At 52.6% G+C, this 26,650-nt stretch overlaps 1 protein-coding gene across 1 annotated transcript in view; it reads right to left on the bottom strand.

The window, feature by feature from the left end:
• IGF1R (insulin like growth factor 1 receptor) overlaps window positions 1–26,650 on the bottom strand; it is a 298,490-nt gene that overhangs the window by 226,824 nt on the left and 45,016 nt on the right. The window contains exon 2 of the mRNA XM_069559224.1: window positions 18,841–19,386. Within this exon, the coding sequence (XP_069415325.1) occupies window positions 18,841–19,386 (546 nt within the window). The remainder of the gene's footprint in view (window positions 1–18,840; window positions 19,387–26,650) is intronic.

Raw genomic sequence — 26,650 nt, 5'->3', positions numbered from 1 at the left:
CTCCTTGGTGCCACAGGGATCCAGAGGGGTAGGGTGCAGTTCACCCGCACGGAGACAGAAATCTCACATGGACGAACTCCCCTCCGAGCTGATCCCCCACCCGCCAGGGTCCACGCACCAGGGTTAGATCAGCAGGCTCCTTGGAGGCCCAGCTCTTTGGGGACTTGCAGAGGCCCGGGGGTGGGGGGGTTCTACTCTGCAGAGCCTCCGAATGTCAGGGGATTTTCTAACAGGTCTGAAGAGCTCTAACCAGAGTAGCAAAAATTGCTGTTTTGTCAATATTGTTAGATGCCTGGGATTTAGATGTGGATTTTCTTCCCCCTATTCACAAAACACTGAATCACGTAAAGAGACCAAACAAGGAGACAGAGATTCAGGCCTCATAAGATGCTGCAGCTCTGTTTCTGCCACCAGGCAAATACCTTTCTCTTAGCATTCACAGCGCACCACGGGGCTGAGTGCACGTGCCCAGCCTCGAATCAGGCCCAGAGCCCTCCAGGGTAGGCAGCGGAGAAGGGCAGACTGTGCAGCAGAAGGAGGCCGTGCCCGGCCCAAGACGGTGGCCGGGGCACCCCGGGTTCTAATACAGCTCGACCCACAGAGCGGCGGGGCTGGCCCTGGCTCAACCTTCCAGACCTTTTCCAAGTTGAAGCTTCCCTCTGATGCTGTGACTTCTCAGGAGGATTAGTCAGGGCATGTGAAGCTAGTTCCTAGAAAGTGTTCATGGACCCCAAAGTTCTAACTCCACTTCCATATATTCCAGGGCCAGTGGCTTCTGTTTTGTTCTAACGGCACCACATCCTCGATACCTGAATCCATAGATACCCTGGCAGGGCTGAAGGGTCCCCAAGGGGAGACCAGGGCTGTCAGCCCCCTGCTTCTCCACCGCGGGACACCTCGTCTTCCCCCTTCCTGACCCAGAGCATGTCCTACGAGGGCAAGCGCCTCCGGAGCCATCAGTCTGTGTGCTCCAAGCCAGCCCCTCTCGGCCAGAGGCCTGGCACGCACACTCCAGACCCAAGGAGACAGCCCAAGGGTGCGTCTACTCGAGGTCTCAGCTCCACAGGAAAGGGAAGCTGGGGGCCCAGGAGCGGTCACCGTGATGGCTGGAGCCACGAGTGAGAAGCAGCAGGCACGGGCAGACACATGCCAAGGCCCTTGGAGAGGCGCCTTCTGAACCAAGGCGGGGTCAGACCTGACGATCCCCCAGCTCCTCTCCTCTGTGAGATCCACGCAGACCAGCAGCTCCCTGAGCCAGCTCCCTCAGCCTGCACTGGCAGTGCCTGCTTCAGAACCATCCCAGCGCCCAGGGGACCAGTGCTCAACGCACCAGCCTGGCTGGGGAGACGGCCTCTTCCTCCCCGGCTGCTCTCATTCCTGGGGCCCGCACCAAAAACTCCCTTACCAGGGAAATCCAGAAAGTTGAGCCCCCTCAAAAGTCAATCTTGCAAGTTCATAGGCTTCTGGTTCATAAGTGACACGGAATAGCGTGGGGTGTGCTGGAGAGTGACCCGCAGTATGGACAGTTCACTGTTACCTGCTGTGCAGTCTACTAGTTCAAAGGCTAACTCACTCAGCGTCTACTAGTCCACTAGCTCAAAGGCTAACTCACTCAGTGTCTACTAGTCCACTAGCTCAAAGGCTAACTAACTCACTCAGCATCTACTAGTCCACTAGCTCAAAGGCTAACTCACTCACTCAGCGTCTACTAGTCCACTAGCTCAAAGGCTAACTCATTCACTCAGCGTCTACTAGTCCACTAGTTCAAAGGCTAACTCACTCACTCAGCGTCTACTAGTCCACTAGCTCAAAGGCTAACTCACTCAGCGTCTACTAGTCCACTAGCTCAAAGGCTAACTCACTCACTCAGCGTCTACTAGTCCACTAGCTCAAAGGCTAACTCACTCACTCAGCGTCTACTAGTCCACTAGCTCAAAGGCTAACTCACTCAGCGTCTACTAGTCCACTAGCTCAAAGGCTAACTCACTCACTCAGCGTCTACTAGTCCACTAGCTCAAAGGCTAACTCACTCAGTGTCTACTAGTCCACTAGCTCAAAGGCTAACTAACTCACTCAGCATCTACTAGTCCACTAGCTCAAAGGCTAACTCACTCACTCAGCGTCTACTAGTCCACTAGCTCAAAGGCTAACTCATTCACTCAGCGTCTACTAGTCCACTAGCTCAAAGGCTAACTCACTCACTCAGCATCTACTAGTCCACTAGCTCAAAGGCTAACTCACTCAGCGTCTACTAGTCCACTAGCTCAAAGGCTAACTCACTCAGCGTCTACTAGTCCACTAGTTCAAAGGCTAACTAACTCACTCAGCATCTACTAGTCCACTAGCTCAAAGGCTAACTCACTCACTCAGCATCTACTAGTCCACTAGCTCAAAGGCTAACTCACTCACTCAGCGTCTACTAGTCCACTAGCTCAAAGGCTAACTAACTCACTCAGCGTCTACTAGTCACTAGCTCAAAGGCTAACTCACTCACTCAGCGTCTACTAGTCCACTAGCTCAAAGGCTAACTCACTCAGCGTCTACTAGTCCACTAGCTCAAAGGCTAACTCACTCACTCAGCGTCTACTAGTCCACTAGCTCAAAGGCTAACTCACTCAGCGTCTACTAGTCCACTAGCTCAAAGGCTAACTCACTCAGCGTCTACTAGTCCACTAGCTCAAAGGCTAACTCACTCAGCGTCTACTAGTCCACTAGCTCAAAGGCTAACTCACTCAGCGTCTACTAGTCCACTAGTTCAAAGGCTAACTAACTCACTCAGCATCTACTAGTCCACTAGCTCAAAGGCTAACTCACTCACTCAGCATCTACTAGTCCACTAGCTCAAAGGCTAACTCACTCACTCAGCATCTACTAGTCCACTAGCTCAAAGGCTAACTCACTCACTCAGCATCTACTAGTCCACTAGCTCAAAGGCTAACTCACTCAGCGTCTACTAGTCCACTAGTTCAAAGGCTAACTAACTCACTCAGCATCTACTAGTCCACTAGCTCAAAGGCTAACTCACTCACTCAGCATCTACTAGTCCACTAGCTCAAAGGCTAACTCACTCACTCAGCATCTACTAGTCCACTAGCTCAAAGGCTAACTCACTCACTCAGCATCTACTAGTCCACTAGCTCAAAGGCTAACTCACTCACTCAGCGTCTACTAGTCCACTAGCTCAAAGGCTAACTAACTCACTCAGCGTCTACTAGTCCACTAGCTCAAAGGCTAACTCACTCACTCAGCGTCTACTAGTCCACTAGCTCAAAGGCTAACTCACTCACTCAGCGTCTACTAGTCCACTAGCTCAAAGGCTAACTAACTCACTCAGCGTCTACTAGTCACTAGCTCAAAGGCTAACTCACTCACTCAGCGTCTACTAGTCCACTAGCTCAAAGGCTAACTCACTCAGCGTCTACTAGTCCACTAGCTCAAAGGCTAACTCACTCACTCAGCGTCTACTAGTCCACTAGCTCAAAGGCTAACTCACTCAGCGTCTACTAGTCCACTAGTTCAAAGGCTAACTAACTCAGCGTCTACTAGTCCACTAGCTCAAAGGCTAACTCACTCACTCAGCGTCTACTAGTCCACTAGCTCAAAGGCTAACTCACTCAGCGTCTACTAGTCCACTAGCTCAAAGGCTAACTCACTCACTCAGCATCTACTAGTCCACTAGCTCAAAGGCTAACTCACTCACTCAGCGTCTACTAGTCTACTAGCTCAAAGGCTAACTCACTCACTCAGCGTCTACTAGTCCACTAGCTCAAAGGCTAACTCACTCACTCAGCGTCTACTAGTCCACTAGCTCAAAGGCTAACTCACTCAGCGTCTACTAGTCCACTAGCTCAAAGGCTAACTCACTCACTCAGCGTCTACTAGTCCACTAGCTCAAAGGCTAAGTCACTCAGCGTCTACTAGTCCACTAGCTCAAAGGCTAACTCACTCAGCGTCTACTAGTCCACTAGTTCAAAAGTTAACTCTACTAGTTCAAAAGTTACTACATCGAAAGTTAACTCATTTAGCATCACCTGAAACAACAAAACCCTAGGAGAAATACAAATTTGTTTAATTCTTTCCATTTTCTCAAAATCTTAACCACTGATCCAATTAACTGCGGATGGACCTACACGGTTCCTAAGCTTTTCCAACCTGCTAGCTAAATGTGATCTCATTACCACGATAAAAATTCTGGGAAACCTTGGTCTTCTGAGCGTACAACACAGGATGAGAGAATCAAATCCATTCAGTTTCAATCTACTGCTCCACTTAATAAACAAAAAATGTTAACAATGTGCACTTTGAAAGGAAATTTAAGTGGTTTCATAATGGAGATACTGTGAGTTTTCCCACGACGTTAAATGAAGGCTTATGACAAGAGTTTAATGAGCTGTTATCCAATATCTTCCAGGCCTGGGGATTTCAGCTTCTTCCCCTCTGGAACAGAGGTTGCTCAGAAAGCATGATCCGTACTAAACGGAACTGCCCTCCTCAAACGTCTTCACTTTTATAGTCTATAATCCAAGTCACTCTACTAGCAGACAGAAAAATCCCAGTCAGCTTCAAAACTCCCTCATCTTTCTATTACTTCAAATGACAACCTGTTCCCAGTACTTCATCTTCGCAGTAAGTACCGGGAGCTGAAAAGATGAAATCAATTTCACATTTCTTTCTGCCGTTTTACATGACTTATTTGTTTCAGCAGATCCTCTTTGCCACAAATCCTCCCTTTGCCCATTCATGTCTGCATACTTAGCATAGATTTAATATTTCTCTAGGCCAAAGATCATACACTGAGTTTTTCTCTAACTGGGAGATAGACAGGAAGAGAGGGAGGGGGCTGTCTGGGATCCCTTTGTTGCCACAAAGAACAGTTCACAGCAAGACAAGTAACACAAAACTTAAATCGGCAGCCCTACACATCAGATCCAGAGAGGGGGAAAAAAAGAATTGAGATGTCCTGAGCCTGTTCTGGTTCCAGACACGGTCAGACATTTCACTGACCTTATGTAATAAAACTTGCTTGGTGGCCCTGCTGGAACAGGGAATCTAATCCAGACATGGGTCACAAATCCGCACTTCATAAACATCATGACGTGAGTAATGAACCCAAAGTCCGCCACGCAGTAACCAACCAGAGTCCTCCAAGGGCAAACACTGCACCTTCTGGTGGACATGTCCTGGAATCAGCTTGGAATCCCCCCTCCCAGCTGAGCGGGACGCCGGAGCGCTGAGTCCTAGCTGCTGCTGTTTCCGCTGCTCATCCAGCCTTGTCCCCCAGGTCTGACTACCTGGGAAGTGCTAAGCCCTCAGGGAGGATTGTTTAAAAGTCAGATACAGAGTGGAAACCACCAACTTCCCACCATCACCCCTGCCTTAACCATCGGTCAGCAAAGGCACCACCTTCCGGGATAAAGTTCAACAGGTCTCTTCTTCCGAGAACCAAGCTGTGGGCAGTAATTCCACGCAAACGATATCTCAGCTGAACAGGCTTGGGGCGGGACCGCCGGCGGACACCTTAACCAACACGCAGACTTCTGCTTTTGTGAAATGATACCCTCCACATTCCATACGACTTGCAAACTTCTGAAATGCAAGCTGTTCACGGGTTGAGGGCCGTGTATACAGTGCTAGGCAAAGCACGCTGGCACGTGCTGCGTGAAAGGCCTCTACCTCACTTGAGGCAAACGCTCTTTCCACACAAAGCTCCAGATTCAGAACTCTATCCGCTCGGAGCTCTTAGCGCTTGCTGCCTCGCCTCCTTTTCAGGCAAAAATCGTGGAGTATCTCGTCACATGGAATAAGCTGTGCGTCTCTCTCTGGAATGTCCTGTGCTTTTATCTTATCTCAAGATAAAATACTAAGTTTCTGGCATCTCATATTGCCTGGCATGGGACCTGCACACAACAGGCTGACTGATGGAAACTGGGGGAATTTTGGCCAGGTAGCAAGTGTCAAAACCTGCACAGACACATCAGGACCGAAATCAGATGTTACTTATAACTCACACCTTTTTGCCACTCTCCCTTACCACAGGAATGAGATACACAAAATACAATCTCTTTCACCTCATTAATGAGACTGGATTTATGTTAACGAGAATGGTAAGGAGGAGAAACAGACTCAGCAGAGGTTAAGGATCCCCCAAGTCTCGTGTGTCCACATCCCCTCACACCCCCACACTCACTCAGTTGCTCTTAAACTCTACTGATATTTAGTTTATTCATCCCAACTAGAAGATCAGGCATCCAGTCCTATCACTTCATGGCAAACAGATGGGGAAACAGTGGAAACAGTGACAGACTTTATTTTCTTGGGCTCCAAAATCACTGCAAATGGTATCTGCACCCATGAAATTAAAAGACACTTGCTCCCTGAAAGAAGAGCTATGAAAAACCTAGATGGCAAATTAAAAAGCAGAGACATTACTTTGCCAACAAAGGTCCCTCTAGTTAAAGCTATGGTTTTTCCAGTGGTCATGTATGGATGTGAAAGTTGGACCATGAAGAAACCCGAGTGCTGAAGAATTGATGCCTTTGAACTGTGGTGTTGGAGAAGACTCTTGAGAGTCCCTTGGACTGCAAGGAGATCCAACCAGTCCATCCTAGAGGAAATCAGTCCTGAATATTCATTAGAAGGACTGATGCTGAAGCTGAAATTCCAATACTGTGGCCACCTGATGTAAAGAACTGACTCATTGGAAAAGACCCTGATGCTGGGAAAGATTGAAGGCAGGAGGAGAAGGGGACAACAGAGGACGAGATGGTTGGATGGCATCACCGACTTGATGGCCATGAGTTTGAGCAAGCTCTGAGTGTTCGTGACGGACAGGGAAGCCTGGTGTGCTGAAGTCCGTGGGGTCACAAAGAGTCGGACACGACTGAGCAACTGAACTGAAAACCATATGTGTCATCTAAAAACATGTTATAAATCCCATTTTATATTAATGAAATTCCTATACCCATCAAGACTAGGCCTAGCACCAAGACTGGCACTCAGGACCCCAAACTCTGACTGGGCTCACTCTCACCCCGACACAACACCAAGAGTGAGGACCCCTTAGCCTGCAGGTCCCGAGCACCTCCACTCCTCATGACCAGCTCCCCCAGTCTTCATGAGAACCGTCCCACTCAGATACGGAAGCTCTGCAGGGTCAGGCCCACCAGGGAGACAGATTTCTGCAGAACATGTCCTCCTTGCCTTCCTCCGACCCTAGCTGTGAGGCTGGAGAACCAAAATTTATAAACAGAGAACAAGCTGGAACCCACAGTGGCTCATCATCGACCTGGAGAAAGAGACAAGTGTCGAGTGCACAGGGCCTTCTGAAACCACCGACAGAGCTCCAAGAGGCATCGTCACTGACCGGGAACAGGGCAAAGACCCCACACTCACACGTGGGCCTTGCAGGTCTGTGAGCCCCTCACGAGAGAGACTCAGGGAGGTGTCCTGGAAGAGCAGACTCGAGCCAAGCCGTGACAACCCCACAGACGACGGTTAAGGATCCATCATGAAGAGCGTGGCCACAGCAAAGTCTGCTCAGCCGGAACTCGCTGTGTGCACGCCCCACAGCCAGGCTGCTAGGACCAGCACGTAGAGCAGAACGTTCCCCACTCCCAGGCTGCTCAGCAAGTGCTGCGATTCCACCCTGACTGTTCAGAAGTGCTTCTGAGCACACGGCACCTTGGCAGGATCACGGGAGACGGCAGCCGCTGGCCACGAGAGCCGCAAACGCTCACAGGCCCGTCAGCTTGCTCCGGTTCCGGGTGAAGAAGGAGAGCTTACTTGAGCTGAAAAGAATGATTTAAATGAACTTAAATTCGTGAAACATAACCGCGTTAGATGGGGGTTTCTAAAAATACTTGTGAATAATTCACTTTGGTTACAGCAAAAGCCAGACCAGAAGGAGTCACATCAAAGACACAAGCCCAACATAAATTCTACTCAATTTCCTACTCTCAATGCCTGTCTAACTGCTTTTCTTGCCTTCCACCCTTTCACTGAGATGGTTCGTTGGCCTATGCTCTATCTGCTGCCCCCCGGTGAGCTCGTCAGAGCCCACTGATTGTAGCCCACCCTCCGCAGCCCACTTTGGGGGCCTGTCCCGAAGGAAGGGTAGGGCCCATCCCCAAAAGGAAGGCAACTGCTTCACACCGCAGCGAGCTTGGAACATGTTATCTTGTGCCCTAGCAGTGCTTCCCCAAGTCCAGGGCCAGCAGCACCATCCCAGGTCCCCAGCACCTTCCAGCGCAGCAGGGAAACAGAGCTGGACTTGCTTAGTTTAAGCGATGAGGAAACCAGGGAGCAGGCAGGGAAAGGGCTGGCGCTGGGCCGCTCAGCTAAGCGGCAGCAGCGGCACCTGGCCAGTGCTTTCTGCGATAAACAGGGATGCTTATGTGTTCACAGTTTCCATGCAAATTCCATCAGCTCATGAGGCAGGGGGGGCCCCCTACTCCTTCCTGTCTTTTGACCACCCACCACCTGCCTCTCCAGCTTGGCTTCAGAGATGAGAAGATGCTGACAAGAGGGTTGCTTTTATTTTGCTAACTGTGGAAGGGTTTAAGACTGAAGGCTGAAGAGCTGGCATATGAAAGTCCAAGCTTCACACTTTAAAAAAAAAAAAAACAATAGGCACCAGGCTTGTTGCAAGGAGAATCTGCACTGGCTCACACTAAACCAATCACCCAAACCAGTCACCTTTTATCTGCTCGCGGACGGGGTGGTCTGAATACCATCCCCATCTAATCCCCCTTACACACCTTCAGAGGCTCCTCTCTAACCACCGAGGCTCTCCGTGAATTAGAACAGTGCCCAACAAGACAGAGTTGCATTTACCCAAACAGTCCAAACCTTCCCATGAGACCGAGTCAAGCCGGGTGTCTGAAGTCCCCAACTTCACCGCACGAGCATGACATTCCCTGAATCTGTGTCCGAAGGCTCACCACTCCCTCTGCCTGATAACGGGCAGAAGGCCCAGCGGGCACAGAGAACTGTCGTCTCTAAAACGGAACATCAAACTAATCCTGCAAAACAAATTTATCTTACAATGACAGTCTGTTAAGTTGGCTGTGGCTGTTTTATCAATCGCCTCTCAATACAATTCTGCCCGATGGAAGCAGACCCAAAAGTTCACCCCCCGCCTAGGCGCCCATCTCGGGCATCCAGTGACTTTTCGCAAGGATATTTTTCTTAGCAAACAAGAAATATTTGTGGATCTAAAGAAGCATTCTTCTGAAAAAATGATACATTCTCAGAATTCTATTCATAAGCAACGATGGTATCAAGATCCTGAGAGTCTCAACTCCCACAGTGCATGTGAAAGGACAGTCAGGATGAGGGGGTGGCCGAGGACGGGCTGGAGGGGGGAACCCGGCGATCTCAGAGGATGACACCCCATCACCTAAACTGTACCCCCAGACGGTGCACCCAGACCACTAGTGAAGTTACTTCTGAGGGGGAGCCCGAGACCCCCATCCTGCACCCAGGCAGGCTGCTCCGTCTTCCCTCATGAATGGAGGAGAACTCAAGGGCCATTTCCCACAGCTCTGCTTAAAAACCTGTTCCAGAGCTTCTCTGACACAGTTACACAAATGCTTCTAAAAGAATACTGGCGTATTACGAAAGAATCCCATCACTTCTAGTCCACGGAAGAAGAGAACAGAAATACATCCTATAACCTGAGAAGCAGTCTAAGATCCGAATAATATCATCAACTTAGCCAGGCACAAGGGGCCACTCAGAAGTCAAGAAGTCAGGACAGAAACATCACACTGGGAACCTCAGGAACAAAGCTCTTTGCCTTTTCTGGACTCAGGGAATCTGACCAGTTTCCATTGGTCTCCGTATTACCACCCAATACCTTCTGGGGTTAAAAAAAAAAGTCTTAATTTGAACACTTTGGCTGTCCAGGAAGTGCTTCTAATAATAGCAACCTTCATCTTGCTTTTTTTTTGTATCCCAGACTCTATGCTTCCCCATTTTGGGGCGGGGTGGCCCTTTTTACTACTAAGCCCAACTACCCGGTCTCGGCAGCTGCTAAAACCATCCAAGCCCTTTGCATCTATCCGGAAATCCAGAATGGCAGCCTGGGTTCACAGATCTGCTGCCAAGGGCAGGCGGAGGCCCCTTGCAGCTGGGCCCTGCTTCCCGGGGCTCCAGGGCAAGACGGCTCAGGGCCCGGGGCCACACGGCCTCCCTGCGCCGGCCCCCAAACCTCGACCTTCCCCCAGCCCCTTCATTAGGGCTCGCAAAAACAAGGAGGAGACGGCTCTGCAAGGGTCGCGCCATCTGCACAGCCTCAACGCAGAGTCCCCAGGCACACTGCCTCTGTTCCCATCCCACGTGGGTGCCGTGGAAAACGGCACAAAGAGAGGAAAGGGGGCCGGGTGGCTGCTTGTGACCACGGCCGAAAACCAAAAAGCGACTTCTGTTCAATAATGAGCTGAAACAGAAGCCAGGCTTCCGGGAGAGGGCCTGCATTCCTGCAAGGCATTTTCCCACCCACCTGATCCCCTCGAACGGAAGGAAGACCTCAGGGAGGACAGAGGGAGCCAGTGTGTGTTTCCTACACGGGGCGGGGGGCGGGGGGTGAGAGGAGAGAAAGAAAACAAAACAAAACAGCCAAAGCAGGCGAAGGGACCGGGTGGGAGAACCCAGGGGCAAGCACGTGCGCGCATCCACGCACACAGCAAGTGCCACCCAAGAAGGGCGTGAACGGGCACACTCTGCAGCGGGCACGCAGCGAGCTACCTTGGCTCTGCGGGAGCTGAAGCTGTCACAAACAAGAGTGTCCACCCTCGTTATCTTTACCCCAAATTGCCCCACTCGAACCACTTTGCTGCTCTCTGAGGAAAACACGTTTTTTAAAAAGATAATATTTAAGGTTAGTATCAAACAAGAATCTTGTTGTTGATATTCTTAATTCTTCCCAACACCCAGTGTGCAAACGCAATAAGTTCACAGGGTTTGATAACCAAATAAATACAGTTCACCTGTAACTGCATAGGCCCCTACTCGCCTCCCCACACGGACATCTGTACTCACTGAAGGTTCTCTCAAGATACAGCTTATCTGGACAGACATAGGAATTTGAACAATTTGGATTAAATTAGCGAGACCCACTCCTACGCTGTGCCACGCTATTTATGATCACTGAATTCTTGCAATCTAGAAAAAGTAATGCAGAAAGACCACAGAAGACGCGGCAATAAACAGACACAGAACGCTCAGAATGTGAAATGCTCTCAGAACACAGCTTAGGCATTTAGTTTTTAGTTTTTAAAAAGACCAGCAGCTGCTACCATTTGCTAAGAACCTACTGTGTGCTGGGCCCTGTCTGGTGCTTTCGGACCTGCCCAGCCCTGCTTCCCATGGGAGATGGGGCCTGGCAGCCACGCCTCGGCACCTGGGGGGACAGAGCAGGGCAGCGGAGCCCGCTTAACCCACAGGCTGCTCTCAAACCTCCACCACACGATGCCATTGTCCATGCTGGAAGGCGGTTTCTTTATTTGAGCCCCGTTTTGTAAAAAATTACATATTCTTGCAAATATCAACCATAAATGCCACGATGGTCCACAGGGGGAAAGCCACACCGTCCAGGTGCAGGGCCGCCTAAACATGCCCAAAGACTGGTGAGGTAGAGGGTGGCAGGCACGCTGTGCTTAGCTGCTGCCTCCAGGACGCTGCCAGGGATGAATAAACACGCTGGGAAATCAGGAGTGAGGCCTGGCCGCTCAGGGCACCCTGAGAACGGCAGAAGAGCCACCACGCTGGCCCTGGGGGAGCACCGACTCCCCTGGATGGTAACCCTACCCTGTGCATGCAGGCCCCAGGAGCCCCATCCCTCCCTGACCCGAGAGGCCAGCTGTCTCCCCTGAGATTGAGAAGGCTCCCCCTCCCCTCCCCCTGCAGGCCAGGGACTGAGAGGACAGGCCGTCGGCCCACACAAAACCCAGCCCTCCTGACAACGTCCAGCGCAGGCTGCGTTAGCCAGCGGCAGAACCCAGAATGGTCTAGATTTTGGATTTCCACCGGGGATTCCCTTCTTCCCCATAAAAGACCTCTGTGCGTGTGTGTGCTAAGTCACTTCAGTCGTGTCCAACTCTTTGCGACCCCCATGGACTGTAGCCCACCAGGCTCCCCCGTCCCTGGGATTCTCCAGGCAAGAACACTGGACTGGGTTGCCATTCCCTCCTCCAGGGGATCTTCCGACCCAGGGATCAAACCCATGTCTCCTGCTCTGATCTGCAAGTGGACTCTACCACTGCTGCTGCTGCTGCTAAGTCGCTTCAGTCGTGTCTGACTCTGTGTGACCCCATGGACTGCAGCCCACCAGGCTCCCCTGTCCCTGGGATTCTCCAGGCAAGAACACTGGAGTGGGCTGCCATTTCCTTCTTCAATGTATGGAAGTGAAAAGTGAAAGGGAAGTCACTCAGTCATGTCCGACTCTTAGCAACCCCATGGACTGCAGCCCACCAGGCTCCTCCGTCCATGGGATTTTCCAGGCAAGAGTAGTCTTTACCACTAGCACCACCAAAAGACCTCTACATTTCTTAAATCCAGATTCCCAAGTTAGGCACAGTGATAAACAGATGACTATTCTGTTTAATATCCTGTGTGTTGCAGACAGATATTCTGTCTCCTGCCCACGATGTGCCCAGAACACCCTGGCTGTCTCTCGCCTCCTCCAAGTCAGGGGCGCCTTCCGTCCCAAGACCTGTCAGAGACTCCTCCTCCTATAGCCTGAGTCCCAGAGTCACACCATGTGCTAGGAGGAGAGGCCTGTCTCCAAGTCATGGCTCCCAGCTCCACCGCCAGCCAAACCTAAGTCTAACCCACCCCATGCACTCAAGTTGAGCAACGCAGTCCAGGACAGGATTAGCCACGGGCCCACACGTTCCACATCATCCCCACTTTCGCAGGCAATGTCATGCTGGCATCCACACATGGAAAGTGAGATAGAAATATTAACGCAACAAAAGAAGGAGGCTTTTTAGGAGTAAAAAAAAAAAACTAGAATGGTCTTATATGTAGGCTTAACTAATGAAATGGGAAGGGACTCCAGAATATTTTCCAAAGACCTAGAATTGCAAAAAGCACCCTAGGAGACATATTCTGAAAGCTTTTTCATCTCCAAGATGAGATCCCTATTAAAAAAAAAATACTCCTGAAGGGAGCGTGGGAGAGTGACACCTTAACTAGGTGGCGTCCAGCCAAGAATGACACCTTTCACCAAGGCATGGGGACTAAGAGCTGGGGTCAGCTAAGAGGGTCCCTGGGACACAGGGGCACAAACTGCCTCCCCATCTCGGGAACAGGGTCACCATCAGGGAGCAGAAATGCCATCTCCACGCGTGACTATAAAAGGCAGAGAAAGGAGGCCTGGGGCATGTGACCCCCTTTCTAAATAAAGAAACCCCCACACTGGGCTCAGCTGACCGGAGCAGGGGCCTTCCAGGGGCAGAGAGGCTGCGACTGACACGCGAGCCGGAGCCCCCCAGACAGCCTGCCCCCTGACCCCACTGGACAAGAGGGCCCCCCTCAGCCCTGTGCACACACAGGCCCTGCCCTAGCCCGCCACGGCAACACAGGACACAGAACTTCATGGAACGAAAACGAGAAAAAGAAGCAGCAGAACCGTTAAGATGAAGTAATGCATAATCACACACCCGGGCTCTCCCCACTTACCTCAATCCAGCAGGTGGTTTACAGACACTAATAAGTCACCACTTTCCCCCATCGGGCCTGACACAGCAACACAAGCAAAGGAGAAGGACACAAGTCCACCCCTCACTCCAGGATCACCCTCCTGAGGAGAGTCATAGAAACAGGGGAACCTACTTGGGGGTAAATACAGGATTCTCTGTTACACCACCTGTCTATATTTTAAGTCCCTGGCCCCTGGTTGGTGAGACGACAGAGAAACGTGTTCCACTTGTCAATGAAGGGAGCCAGTTTCTGCCTTCTCCTTGAAAGCGCCAACCTGTCTCCCTGCTTTCTCTTTTCTGAAGGTGGTAGGAAAAACACCGAGCTCCGGGCCGCCGTCCCCAGACAACGCCCTTTGGATGGCAGGAAGGCAGCACCGCAGTGAAGCCAGCCCGGTGGGGCTCCTGGCAAAGCCCAGGACCGCTCACTGGTGGCACCGTGATGTCAGGGACCTCACGGTGTTCACCCTGACCACTTAGAAAGTACTTGGAGACTAAGTCCAGCAGTAAGTTTTCAGATTTTTTTTTCTGGTTGGCAGTGGGTACCACACTTGAAATCTCATACCAGAAACCCAGAAGGTAAGCACACACCACACAGGGTCAGGGCGTTGCACTGGGCAGGGAGAGAACTTCAGGTGCCCCAGGAAGTCCACCCTGTTCCCTCCCTGCACGCAGCCAACCTCTGGACGATAAAGAACAGCACCCTCGGGCCAGGCTTCAGCTTTCGGGATGGGTCACGCCCTCTCCACCCTTCCCCATCATCCCTGGCCTTGGATCATTCTGACCAGAGCAGGGCACGGTGGGGGTGACCCCGGGGAGCAACGACCATCAAAGTGAGACGGGAGACGTCCGCCTTTTATAATCCTCGTGGCTCCTGGCTCGCTGAGCAGTTACTCCACACCGCTCTCTGCACGAGGGGGAAGATGCATCTTCCTGACAACCCGTCCCTCACAAAGCAGGAGCAAGCTCACCCCTGGGGGATGGCCAGGCTGGCCAGGTGTTGGAGGACATGCCCAGAATCTATTCAGCACCTCAGACAGGCGTCTCCTCCTCAGGAAGAGCCCACCAGAGTCCACCAAGCTCCCCAGGCCTCCAGCAGTGGGCAGCCAGCTGCTCAGAGGGGCCACAGACCCGCAGGCACAAGGCCAGGTGCAAGGCCCGCTTTGTGGGCTGCTTGACAGATTCCAGGGAGAGCAGCCTGTGGGTCAGCGTGCGTGTGGGCAAGGCCACTGGGGCGAGGTGGACAGGCAGGGCAGCCAAGGGGAGGCCGTGTCACTGAGCCAGCAGAGGGGAGACACAGGAAGACTGACTGGGGAAACACCTCGCATGGAAAGGGCTCGGTGTCCAGCTGGAAAAGGAAGCATCCACATGGTACCCAAGTGTCTGACACAGGAGCTCGGAGAACAGGAACACTGCCCATGCAGAGGGGAATCAGAGAGAACCCTGGGCTGGAGGTGAGGAGCCAGGAAGCCCATCAGACGCTGACACCTCACAACTGAGTGCTTCTCTGTAACATCTAAAATCTCACGCACATCCTTGACGTGACACCTCTCTCCAGATGTCCCCCACATCTGTACCTGAGATGCCCATGGGGGTCCAGACGTGACTGGGGATGATCTGAGCTGGAGATGGGGTTTGGAGGCCAGATGCAGGTGGGAGGCTGCTGAAGTGGCAGGCGACATACTCCGGGGGAGAGGACGGTGGGGAGATGGCCCAAGGAGAGCAGTGGCTAGAGCCTGGACCCAGAAGAGGAGCCAGAAAGAAGGCCGCAGTGCGAGCAGGAGGAGGACCAGTGAGGCAGGCGGGCAGGGAGGGCGGGGCCAGCGGTGGGCAGCTCAGGGGGCACCACCTACAGACTCACGGCAGGGAAGATCCACACTCGAGCTCTTTAAAGGCCACTCACTTCCTAGGAGTGAGTAACTCAGCAACATAAAACCACCCCTGGAAATCGGAAGATGGAAGCGGGCAGGGAAGCCCCAGCATGGTAGCTTCTTTAATGGTGGTGGGGGGGGGGGGTTGGCTGTCAACGAAGCCACCTGCCCCTGCAGAGTCAGGGTCTACAGAAGGGGAGTAAAGGGGAGCATCAGGGAAGAACGGCCTATGGGCACCCCATGATTGAGTGCTTCTCCGTCCTGTCAAAGATCTCACACACATCCTTGACCTGACAAGTCTCTCCAGAAGCCCCCCTCCGTCTGGAGCCAGCCCCGGGGAGGATGGGGTGCTGCTGTGCTTCCTCTTTTCAACTGGCCATCTTCACACTCACGGGGACCCCGAGGCAGACGTTCTGGCTGGACTCAGTGCCCCTATTCTGTCTGGACTCAGCACCCCCCACCTGGCTCCTCGGATGACCCCTCGGCTCTGTCTAGAGAGGTATGGAGCACCGCGGTGAGAGGGGACTTCTGCAGGCCAGAACCCAGCGCCTTCCACGGCATGCTCTGAGGCAGCGCCCTCTGAACGTATCAGAGTGCCAGCTCCACCTGTGACTTCAAATCTTCTAGGAGCCCCATTAAAAACTGGAAAGAAACAGGTGAAACTAACTATAGTAACGCTTCACTCCCTCCATCTAAAACATCATTTTAACGTGATCAATACACAAAATATTAAGGAAATACCTTTCTCCCCCATATTATGCTCTGAAATCCAGTGTGTATTTCACACTTAAAAAAAAAGAAATCTCAATTCAGACAGGCCACCAGTTCAAGTGCTGGACAAGACACATGTGGCTAGTGGCTACCATACAGGACCGTGCAGGTCAGAAAGGAATCTATGCAAAGGGAAAGAATTTCGATTCAACTAGAAAATCCCCAAGACACCTGCCAACCCTGGAGTTTTCAGGACAACCTGAAGGGAAGACAATTTCCCTGAATGCTGTCGTTAATTTTAAATAAATATTCCATTGTGAAATCACAGAAAAACATGGGCAGGCCTGAGACACTGGGCCGGGAGAAGGCTGCAGGGTGCGGCCTTGGGGAAGAGGGCGTCCGGCCAGCAGGCCTGCCAGCATCAGACGCAGCGGACGGATGCCCGCCCCCCAGGACTTTCTCAGGAGCCTCTCCCCTTTCTCTCTCTATGACGACGCCATGGGGCTGCCCCAAGTCACAGACGAGGAAACCAAGGGCCAGCCCAAGGGTAAATGTCCAGTCACGCTACTAGACTTGGGCCCAGAGCTCATGCCTTGCCCCTGCTCTAGGCTTCAACAAGAAGCTGGCCAGAATCCACAGTGAGACCTAAGTAAACCCTGCCTGAACCACTGAACGAGTGCCCACAGAACGACTTTTAAGTAACACCTTCTTCAGTACAGACCTTATGAGTTTTCAAAACAGCTGTGCACACGCATTTGATCACCACTAAGGAATAATATGGGGCTGCCCAATGGAGTGTTCTAAACACGGCCAACTACCGCCCAGAAGGGCTGGCTGGTCCAAGGTCACCCCCTTACACCACACCCAAGTCCAAGGTCACCCCCTAATACCACATCCAAGTCCAAGGTCACCCCTTAATACCACATCCAAGTCCAAGGTCACCCCCCTTATACCACATCCAACATCTCTCCACGACACATGACACCTCATTTGAAGATGACTTTTTCCTTTAAAATAAAGTTTTAAAATGTTAAGACTATTTGAAAATATTCTGTGTTGTTTTCTCAGAACCAGCGGGTAAGCTAATGATAGGGTAGTGTTTTAATCAATCACAAATGTGACTTTAGCACAGTATTTTCCCCAACCCGAGCCAACAGGGATGCTCCAAGTGGTCCAATGGTGTCCTCAGCTCTTCAAGGTCCTGGTTGCAGCCCGTGGAATCCCGCCCTCACCGGACCAGTGTTCACCCGCCTGCTGACGGAGCGACAGGGAGCATGAAAGCATGCCCTGCGTCAGAGCCTCCTTTCTCTGCTTCTGCCCTGGGCTGGCAGGAAGCTGAAACAACGCTACCTGTGGGGTCTGGCCTTGGTCTGTTTATCTTACACACGTCACGGGTTAGGCAAGCCTACCAATTCGGGATTTCTTGGCTCTCTGTGGCCAGCTGGAGTACATGGGCTCCTTGAGGCTCTAACCCGGCCAACCACTGAACTATTTATAGGTACCACTGTGCTTTCCAGCCAGCGAGGGGAACCCTCCTGGACAACAGACCTAAACACTGCCAAAAGCAAGGAGACAAAGGCCCAGAGTCACACTGCAACACCCAACAACCCAGCGCTCAAGGCGTGGATCACAGTCAGGCAAGAGTTCAGTTATACTCAGAGGAAACCAGGCACAGCAGACAAACAAACAAGAAGCTTCCAGACACCACCACCTGACCCCCAAGAGCAGTGAACACATTTCAAAGTTCTTTCACTAAGTGGTTTCACAAGATCTGCACAGTTCTTCAAGAAAGAGGTAGACAAGAAAGGAAGCAGAAGCCTGGGGTGTACAAATGAGCTTGCTGCACAGCTAGCCACCCGCCAGGTCAGCCTGAACCCGGGGCTCCTAGACACGGTCCAGGGCCCCTCTGCCAGCACCGCCCTGGCTACGCTCCATCAGGAACCAGGACGTGCAAGCACTGGAACTTCATCATTAAGGACCAAGGATGGGCTGTAGCTCAGCACTTTCACAGGACGTGAGTCTGTCTTCACCTCTCCTTGACTCCATGATAATCCAGGTGTACTCACGCTAAGGAAGCCCTACGTTACCAAAAAACCTCCTTTCACGCAAAGGATAAAAGAGCTGATGATACATACACAGCCCCTGACTGGCGGGACTTAGGCACCTCCCAGCACACTGGGTCACCCTGCCCATCAGAAATTCAGAGAAGCAGTTCCACAAGCCTCCCGCCCAGGAGTACAGCGGATGGTTTCTAGCGTGTCACTGGAACGGCTTTCATAGCAGCTGGGACGGGCTGCACCCACCAGCTCCCCGATGCAAAAAGAAGCCCCCTGAGATGCCACACTGTCACGGCAACAGAGCCGCACCCACCCGGGAGAAACAGGCACCACAAGAGGAGGGCGGACAAGGTTGGGGGGGCGGGGGGTGGCGGTGGCGGTCGGGGGCGGGAGGGAAGAGGCGGAGGACCGAGGCCACAGCCTCGTCTTACTTTTCTGGCCGGAAGAGGCGTGGGGGGGGCGGGGGGGGGGCGGGGGGCCGAGGCCACAGCCCCGTCTTACTTTTCTGGCAGCGGTTTGTGGTCCAGCAGCGGTAGTTGTACTCATTGTTGATGGTCGTCTTCTCACACAGTGGCTTCTCCTCCATCGTCCCCGGGCACAGGTCCCCACATTCCTTGGGGGGCTTGTTCCCCACAATGTAGTTGTTGGATGCGGCGTCCAGGATCAGGGACCAGTCGACCGTGGACAGGTAGCAGAGGTCGGCGTTCTTCTCGATCCGGATGGCCCCGCGGGTGATATTCCGCAGGTTGTAGAGCCCGATGTCCTTGAGGTTGGTCATCTCGAAGATGACCAGGGCGTAGTTGTAGAAGAGCTTCCAGCCGCGGATGACCGTGAGGTTGGGGAAGAGGTCGCCCAGGCTCTCGAGGCCGGCCACGCGGAACAGCAGCAGGTACTCGGTGATGACGGTGAGCTTGGGGAAGCGGTAGCTGCGGTAGTCCTCGGCCTTGGAAATGAGCAGGATGTGGAGGTAGCCCTCGATCACCGTGCAGTTCTCCAGGCGCTTCAGCTGCTGGTAGTCGTTGCGGATGTCGATGCCTGGCCCGCAGACTGCAGGGACACAAGAGGGGAGGGCAGCACGGGCCTCAGTTACAAGGAAAGCACATTTCACAAAGTAGTTCCCCGCCCGCCACACGGCCAGTCTCCGGGAATCCTATATTATCGTTAAAGAGGTAAGGCCCCCTTCTCGCCACCGACTGCCAGAGGAACAGGGCGCCGGTGGACTGTCTGGGGAGCTCACTGGCCAGTTCTCGGTCGGGATGGCCTGGTGGGGCTCAGAGCACACTCACCACTATGGAAGATGCCACCCCACCTCACCGGTGTGCAAACCGCAGCCTGGAGCCCAGGGCCACACAGGGACACAGGAGAGGGTCAGGGCTGCAACCCAGGCCTGCTGGCAGGTGCCCGGCCACATACGCCCTGCCCCCAGTGCAGAGCGCAGTGCCCCATGCCTGAACAAACAGCCCCCCAGCCAAGGACAGCAGCCCACTGCCACACCAGCCTCAAGGACACCCTGCGTGTCCACTGGAGGACAGGCACCGTGGCCTGTAAGGGAGGGACCCAGGAGCACACGCCCACATCTCCTACTTCCATCAGACATCGGCAGGTGGCTGTGGGCTCTTCCCCAGCACTGAATATAGACAGAAAGGCTAACTCAGCAGTGAGATAAGAACCTGTGCTTCATATGAATAAAAGAAGCATCCAATTTCAACTTTATTAAAGTGCTTTCTTAAGTGAGAAAGGACGCTTCCTGTAGAAAGGTTTGGTGATAGCAAGAAGACAATCAAAATCATCAATAATCTCAACATCAAAACATATCACTAACTGTGCCAATTACCCTTTCTCTGTAATTTAAGGTAAAGGAAACCGGACAATAATATAATGTTTTCAAACATACCTCCTTCATGTCATATGAACATGTTACCAAGTCAACACCCTTCTACGTCACCATTTTATGAAGGAGACGGTGATGGTAAGATGTAAGCACGCACCATGAGTTCGTGTCTTTCTAACCCGATGTCCTACTGGCGAATGTTCAGGCTACCTCCATTCTTCCACATCATAAACAACACTCCAGGGGACATTCTCTGCAGATATTCAGAGCTAATTTTTGAGGATAGATTCCTAGAAGTAGACCAACGTCAACGCTGGAAACTGTTTTTAACTTTTAAAATTCTAGATATACACAAGCAAAAAAACCCTCGGTTACTATTCTCTCTTAAAAGTGTTGATAATCCCCAAACCTCCCATTACGGTTCTCACAGTGACGTTTCCTGATTGATGGAATTTGTGAACTCGCGAAGCACCCAACACACACAGCGCTGCAGGAGACCCGGGCGCCACGCAGGAGGCTGGCGGGTGAGGACGGCGCTGAGGCAGCGAGAGGCAGCCGCCAGCCAAGCAGGAGGGGCCGGTGTGTGCACCGCCGGCCCGAGCCCACGCAGTGCAGCCGAAGGCCAGGAGGACGGAGTTGCCCTGAAGCTTCTGCAGAGGGATGCTCCTCCCTGCGGCAGCGCCAAGAGGACTCTCACACACAGCGGCTCCTGAGGGATAGTCCTCCCTATGGCAGTGCCAAGGGGCACTCTCACACAGCGGCTCCCGAGGGATGCTCCTCCCTGTGGCAGCGCCAAGGGGCACTCTCACACACAGCGGCTCCTGAGGGATGGTCCTCCCTACGGCAGCGCCAAGGGGCACTCTCACACACAGCGGCTCCTGAGGGATGGTCCTCCCTATGGCAATGGCAAGGGGCACTCACACACAGTGGCTCCTGAGGGATGGTCCTCCCTGTGGCAGCGCGAAGGGGATGCTCACAAACAGTGGCTCCTGAGGGATGGGCCTGGTTTAAAGCTGGGTATAACATGCCAGAGGCCAGAGGATAGGCAAGGCCAGATACAGTCATGGGGCCGCCAATCAGCCGGCCAGGACGACCCGGTGTGAGAGGAGGCAGAGGAAGGGAGTCTGGCCGAGCATAAGTCCCATGGGGTCATGGCTGTGACCTCAGGAGGAGGCCTGTGTGAATACTCCTGGGTCAGAGAGACGCCGCAACAAGGCGGCTTCTTGGAGAATTAATCCGGTCATCTAGGGCAAGACTCAGAGTGGAGGAGAGGCGGAAAGGCAAGAACAGAAGGCAGCCCAGCGGGGGCACAGCCACAGCTGGGCAATCCGACAGAGCAGGGAGAGGGAAGCAGGGGACCCCGGCTGAACGGCAGGCAAGGCGCCAGGACCTTCACCTGGAAACTTCTTCACCTGGCCCAACTTCCCCCTTGCACTGGTGAGAAAAAGTCGCCTCTCAGACAGAGGAGCAGAGGAGAAAGCAGACGTCGGGGAACATCCGCAGCGGACAGAGGCTGCACTGGGCGCTCTGGACGCACCGTGCGTGCCCCGCCCACGCGGGTCTCAACAGCAGCTCACGGCACAATGCCGCCACCTCCTGAAGCAGAGGAGCTCCGCTCGAGGGCACACAGGCGCAACACTCCGGACCCCTCCCTCAAACCGGACACGAGGCTTTTAGAGAGTCTCTGCCCTTAGCATCCTCACCAACAGGTCATCTCCAACCCAGCCAGTGGGGCTTCCTCCCTGGTCACAGCACCAAAGGGCTCAGCAAAGCCCCTGAGGACACCATCAAAGCCGAGGACAGTCTCACGCCTCATCTCACTTGGCCCCAGCAGAGTCCTCTGGCCCCGCTGCCTTCTCTAGGACCCTCTGGTCCCGCTCGCCCACCGTCCGCCCTTCCTCTTTGCCCGACCTCCAAGTGCTGGCCTCCCCCTCGCCTCCCCCGCCATCACACAGGGCAACAGGCTTCCTGTGTCCTGGGCCCAGAGCCCTGAGCTCAGCAGGAGAGCACCCACCTGCCCACTCCCTGGCTCCACTTAGGGGACTAATAACTCATGTCCTTCCCACCCGAGCCTGCCCCCCAAGGTTCTCTATTTGGTCACTGCCAGGCACCCCACTCCAGCGCTCTCGTCTGGAGAATCCCATGGACGGAGGAGCCTGTGTGCTCTCGCCTGGAGAATCCCAGGGACGGGGGAGCCTATGGGCTGCAGTCCGTGGGGTCGCAAAGAGTCGGACACGACTGAGCGACTTCACTTTCACTTTTCACTTCCATGCCTTGGAGAAGGAAATGGCAACCCACTCCAGTGTTCTTGCCTGGAGAATCCCAGGGACGGGGGAGCCTGGCGGGCTGCCGTCTATGGGGTCACACAGAGTCGGACACGACTGAAGCGACTTAGCAGTAGCAGCAGCAGCAGTCCCATCCCTGAACTGCTTGTATCGAACACCAGAGTCATTCCCCATTCTCTCCCCCACCCCACGCCACTCAGTGCAGCAACGACTCTTCTTGGGCCTCAGGCTAATTGAAATGTCAGAGAAAGACGAACACTATGCTCCTAGCTACATGAGGAATCAAAAAAAAAAAAAGCCAAACTCATAGAAACAGAGCAGAATGGTGGTAGCCAGGGGCTGGGAGAGACGTTGGTCCCGATACAAACTCGCCAGTAGGGCTGGGGGAGGGAACGCACAGCCTGGTGACCACACTGAACAGTCCTGTATCATATATACTCGCACAGACACATGCAGAAGTCCTATCTGGGGAGGGGATGGAGGTGATAATGGATCTGACATCAGGGATCGTTCTGCCACGTATACATGGGTCTAATGACCCCATCGCACCGCTTAAACTCATGTTTATGCCCTGTCTTATTGTAAGTCAGTACCATCTCAGACGTCCTGGCTGCAGCTCCCAAGCCTGTGGGAAGCTGAGTGGCTCAGGTGGTCTTCTTGCCACAAGGCCCCCTCTCTGCAGCGCACAGCTCCTCACCCCCGCCACCCACTCCTCCCCACCCCAGAGAGTGTCCACCCTCCCCAGGACCAAGCCCTGGTCCTTCTTCCCACACTGACCGCTCCCACCACAACAGCAGCTCCGGGACGACGGGAAGGGGTTTTCCATGGAGCCCACAGTTCTACCTGCAGAGCCTGAAACCGAGCCTGTGTGCGGTCCACACGCGCTTGACACGCGCGCAGTGGCTGTGCTGTTCTCCGCGCCCACCTGTCTCCGCCCACTGCCCTCAGTCTGACCGGAGCCACCGCATCCCTGGCCTGGACGACAGCTTGCCCAGGATCCCACCCCGGCCCCCGGCCGTCCCTGCCTCCTCTTCCCGCTCAGCGTGCCGCAGCCCCCAAGCTCCTTCCTTCACCCCAGCCCGCGGCTGCCCCGTTCCCGCCCTGAGCCACTCCACTCAAACGCCCCCTCCCCGGAGCTGTGCCCGCACACCCAAGCTCCACCAGCCCGCCCCCGCCTCCTCCTCCCTCCTTTCTCTGCGTCACCCATTTCAGAGCACTCTTCCAAGCCTGCAAAGTGTCCGTACCTGAAAGGATACGTTTAGCTATTTTCCCCCCGAAGGCAGAGGCTCTGCCCTGCGTGCTTCCTGCTCTGTCTCCCAGGCCTGGCGTCAGGCCCACAGCAGCGTCAGTGATGACGGCTGCCCAGCAGGGGCCAGGGGAGCCGCACGGCTGCTTCCCACCCCTGAGTTAAGTCAGCTGAGGGGAAACAGTGACAGCAAGGTCTCCATCAGGTTCTGCCCCTGAAGCGCTTTCCAACCCAGTCATACCACCCAGCTTTGGGCCATGACTCAACGTGAAAGTCTTTTCTTGCTTTGTACTTTTTATTTCCTCCTAAGGCTTCAGTTCAGTTCAGTCGCTCAGTCGTGTTCGACTCTTTGCGACCCCATGGACTGCAGCACACCAGGCCTCCCTGTCCTTCACCAACTCCCGGAGCTTGCTCAAACTCATGTCCTTTAAGTCGGTGAAGCCATCCAACCATCTCATCCTCTGTCATCTCCTTCTCCTCCTGCCCTCAATCTTTCCCAGCATCAGTCTTTTCCAATGAGTCAGCTCTTTGTTCCAGTGGCCAAAGTATTGGAGTTTCAGCTTCAGCACCAGTCCTTCCAATGAACACCTAGGACTGATCTCCTTTAGAATGGACTGGTTGGATCTCCTTGCAGTCCGAGGGACTCTCAAGAGTCTTCCCCAACACCACAGTTCAAAAGCATCAATTCTTCGGCACTCAGCTTTCTTCACAGTCCAACTCTCACATCCATACATGACCACTGGAAAAACCATAGCCTTGACTAGACGGACCTTTGTTGGTAAAGTAATGTTGCTGCCTTTGAATATGCTGTCTAGGTTGGTCATAACTTTTCTTCCAAGGAGCAACTGTCTTTTAATTTCATGGCTGCAGTCACCATCTGCAGTGATTTTGGAGCCCAAAAAATAAAGTCTGACACTGTTTCCATTGTTTCCCCATCTATTTGCCATGAAGTGATGGGACCAGATGTCATGATCTTAGTTTTCTGAATGTTGAGTTTTAAGTCAACTTTTTCACTCTCCTCTTTCACTTTCATCAAGAGGCTTTTAGCTCCTCTTCACTTTCTGCCATAAGGGTGGTGTCATCTGCATATCTGAGGTTATTGATATTTCTTCCGGCAATCTTGATGCCAGCTTGTGCTTCATCCAGCCCGGCATTTCACATGATGTACTCTGCATAGAAGTTAAATAAGCAGAGTGACAATATACAGCCTTGACATACTCCTTTCCTAATTTGGAACCAGTCTGTTACTCCATGCCCAGTTCTAACTGTTTCTTCTTGACCTGCATACAGATTTCTCAGGAGGCAGGTCAGGTGGTCTGGTATTCCCATCTCTTGGAGGATTTTCCTCAGTTTGTTGTGATCTATACAGTCAAAGGCTTTGGTATAGTCAATAAAGCAGATGTTTTCTTGGAACTCTCTTTTTTGATGATCCAACGGATGTTGGTAATTTGATCTCTGGTTCTTCTGCCTTTTCTAAATCCAGCTTGAACATCTGGAAGTTCACGGTTCATGTACTGTTAAAGCCTGGCTTGGAGAATTTTGAGCATTACTTTGCTAGTGTGTGAAATGAGTGCAATTGTGCGGTAGTTTGAGCATTCTTTGGCATTGCCTTTCTTTGGGATTGAAATGAAAACTGATCTTTTCCAGTCTTGTGGCCACTACTGAGTTTTCCGAATTTGCTGGCATACTGAGTGCAACACTTTCACAGCATCACCTTTTAGGATTTGAAACAGCTCAACTGGAATGCCATCACCTCCACTAGCTTTGTTCGTAGTGATGCTTCCTAAGGCCCACTTGACTTCACACTCCAGGTTGTCTGGCTCTAGAGGAATGATCGCACTATCCTGGTTATCTGAGTCGTGAAGATCAGTTTTGTACAGTTCTTCTGTGTGTTCTTGCTGCCTCTTCTCAGTATCTTCTGCTTCTGTTAGGTCCATACCATTTCTGACCTTTATTGAGCCCATCTTTGCATGAAATGTTCCCTTGGTATCTCTAATTTTCTTGAAGAGATCTCTAGTCGTTCCCATTCTATTGTTTTCCTCTATTTCTTTGCATTGATCACTGAGGAAGGCTTTCTTATCTCTCCTTGCTATTCTTTGGAACTCTGCATTCAGATGGGTATATCTTTCCTTTTCCCCTTTGCCTTTCACTTCTCTTCTTTTCTCAGCTACCTGTAAGGCCTCCTCAGACAACCATTTTGCTTTTTTGTATTTCTTTTTCTTGGGGATGGATTGATCACTGCCTCCTGTATAATGTCACGAACCTCTGTCCATAGTTCCTCAGGCACTCTGTCTATGTGATCTAATCCCTTGAATCTATTTGTCACTTCCACTGTATAATCATAAGAGATTTTATTTAGGATATACCTGAATGGTCTAGCGGTTTTCCCTACTTTCTTCAATTTAAGTCTGAATTTGGTAATAAGGAGTTCATGATCTGAGCCACAGTCACCCCCCGTCTTATTTCTGCTGATTGTATAGAGCTTCTCCATCTTTGGCTTCAAAGAATATAATCAATCTGATTTCAGTATTGACCATCTGGTGATGTCCAGATCAGTCCTAAGGCTTAGCACGTAAGAACTGATGCTTATGAACTGTGGTGTTGGAGAAGACTCCTGAGAGTCCCTTGGAGAGCAAGGAGCTCAAACCAGTCAATCCTAAAGGAAATCAACCCTAAATATTCATTGGAAGAACTGATGCTGAAGCTGAAGTTCCAGTACTTTGGCCACCTGATGCGAAGAGCCAGCTCAATGGAAAAGACCCTGATGCTAGGAAAGACTGAAGGCAGGAAGACAAAGACACAGCAAAGGATGAGATAGTTGGACAGCACCACTGACTCCAAGGACATAAATCTGAGCAAACGCCAGGAGTTTGTTAGTGAAGGACAGGGGAGCCTGGCATGCTGCAACCCATGGGGTCACAAAGAGTTGGACCTGACTTAGCAACTTAA

This window comes from Ovis canadensis, chromosome 18 (assembly GCF_042477335.2).
Source record: "Ovis canadensis isolate MfBH-ARS-UI-01 breed Bighorn chromosome 18, ARS-UI_OviCan_v2, whole genome shotgun sequence".
NCBI lineage: Eukaryota > Metazoa > Chordata > Mammalia > Artiodactyla > Bovidae > Ovis > Ovis canadensis.
The sequence above is the reverse complement of the archived record's forward strand: the minus strand, read 5'-3'. Positions and strand labels throughout refer to the sequence as shown.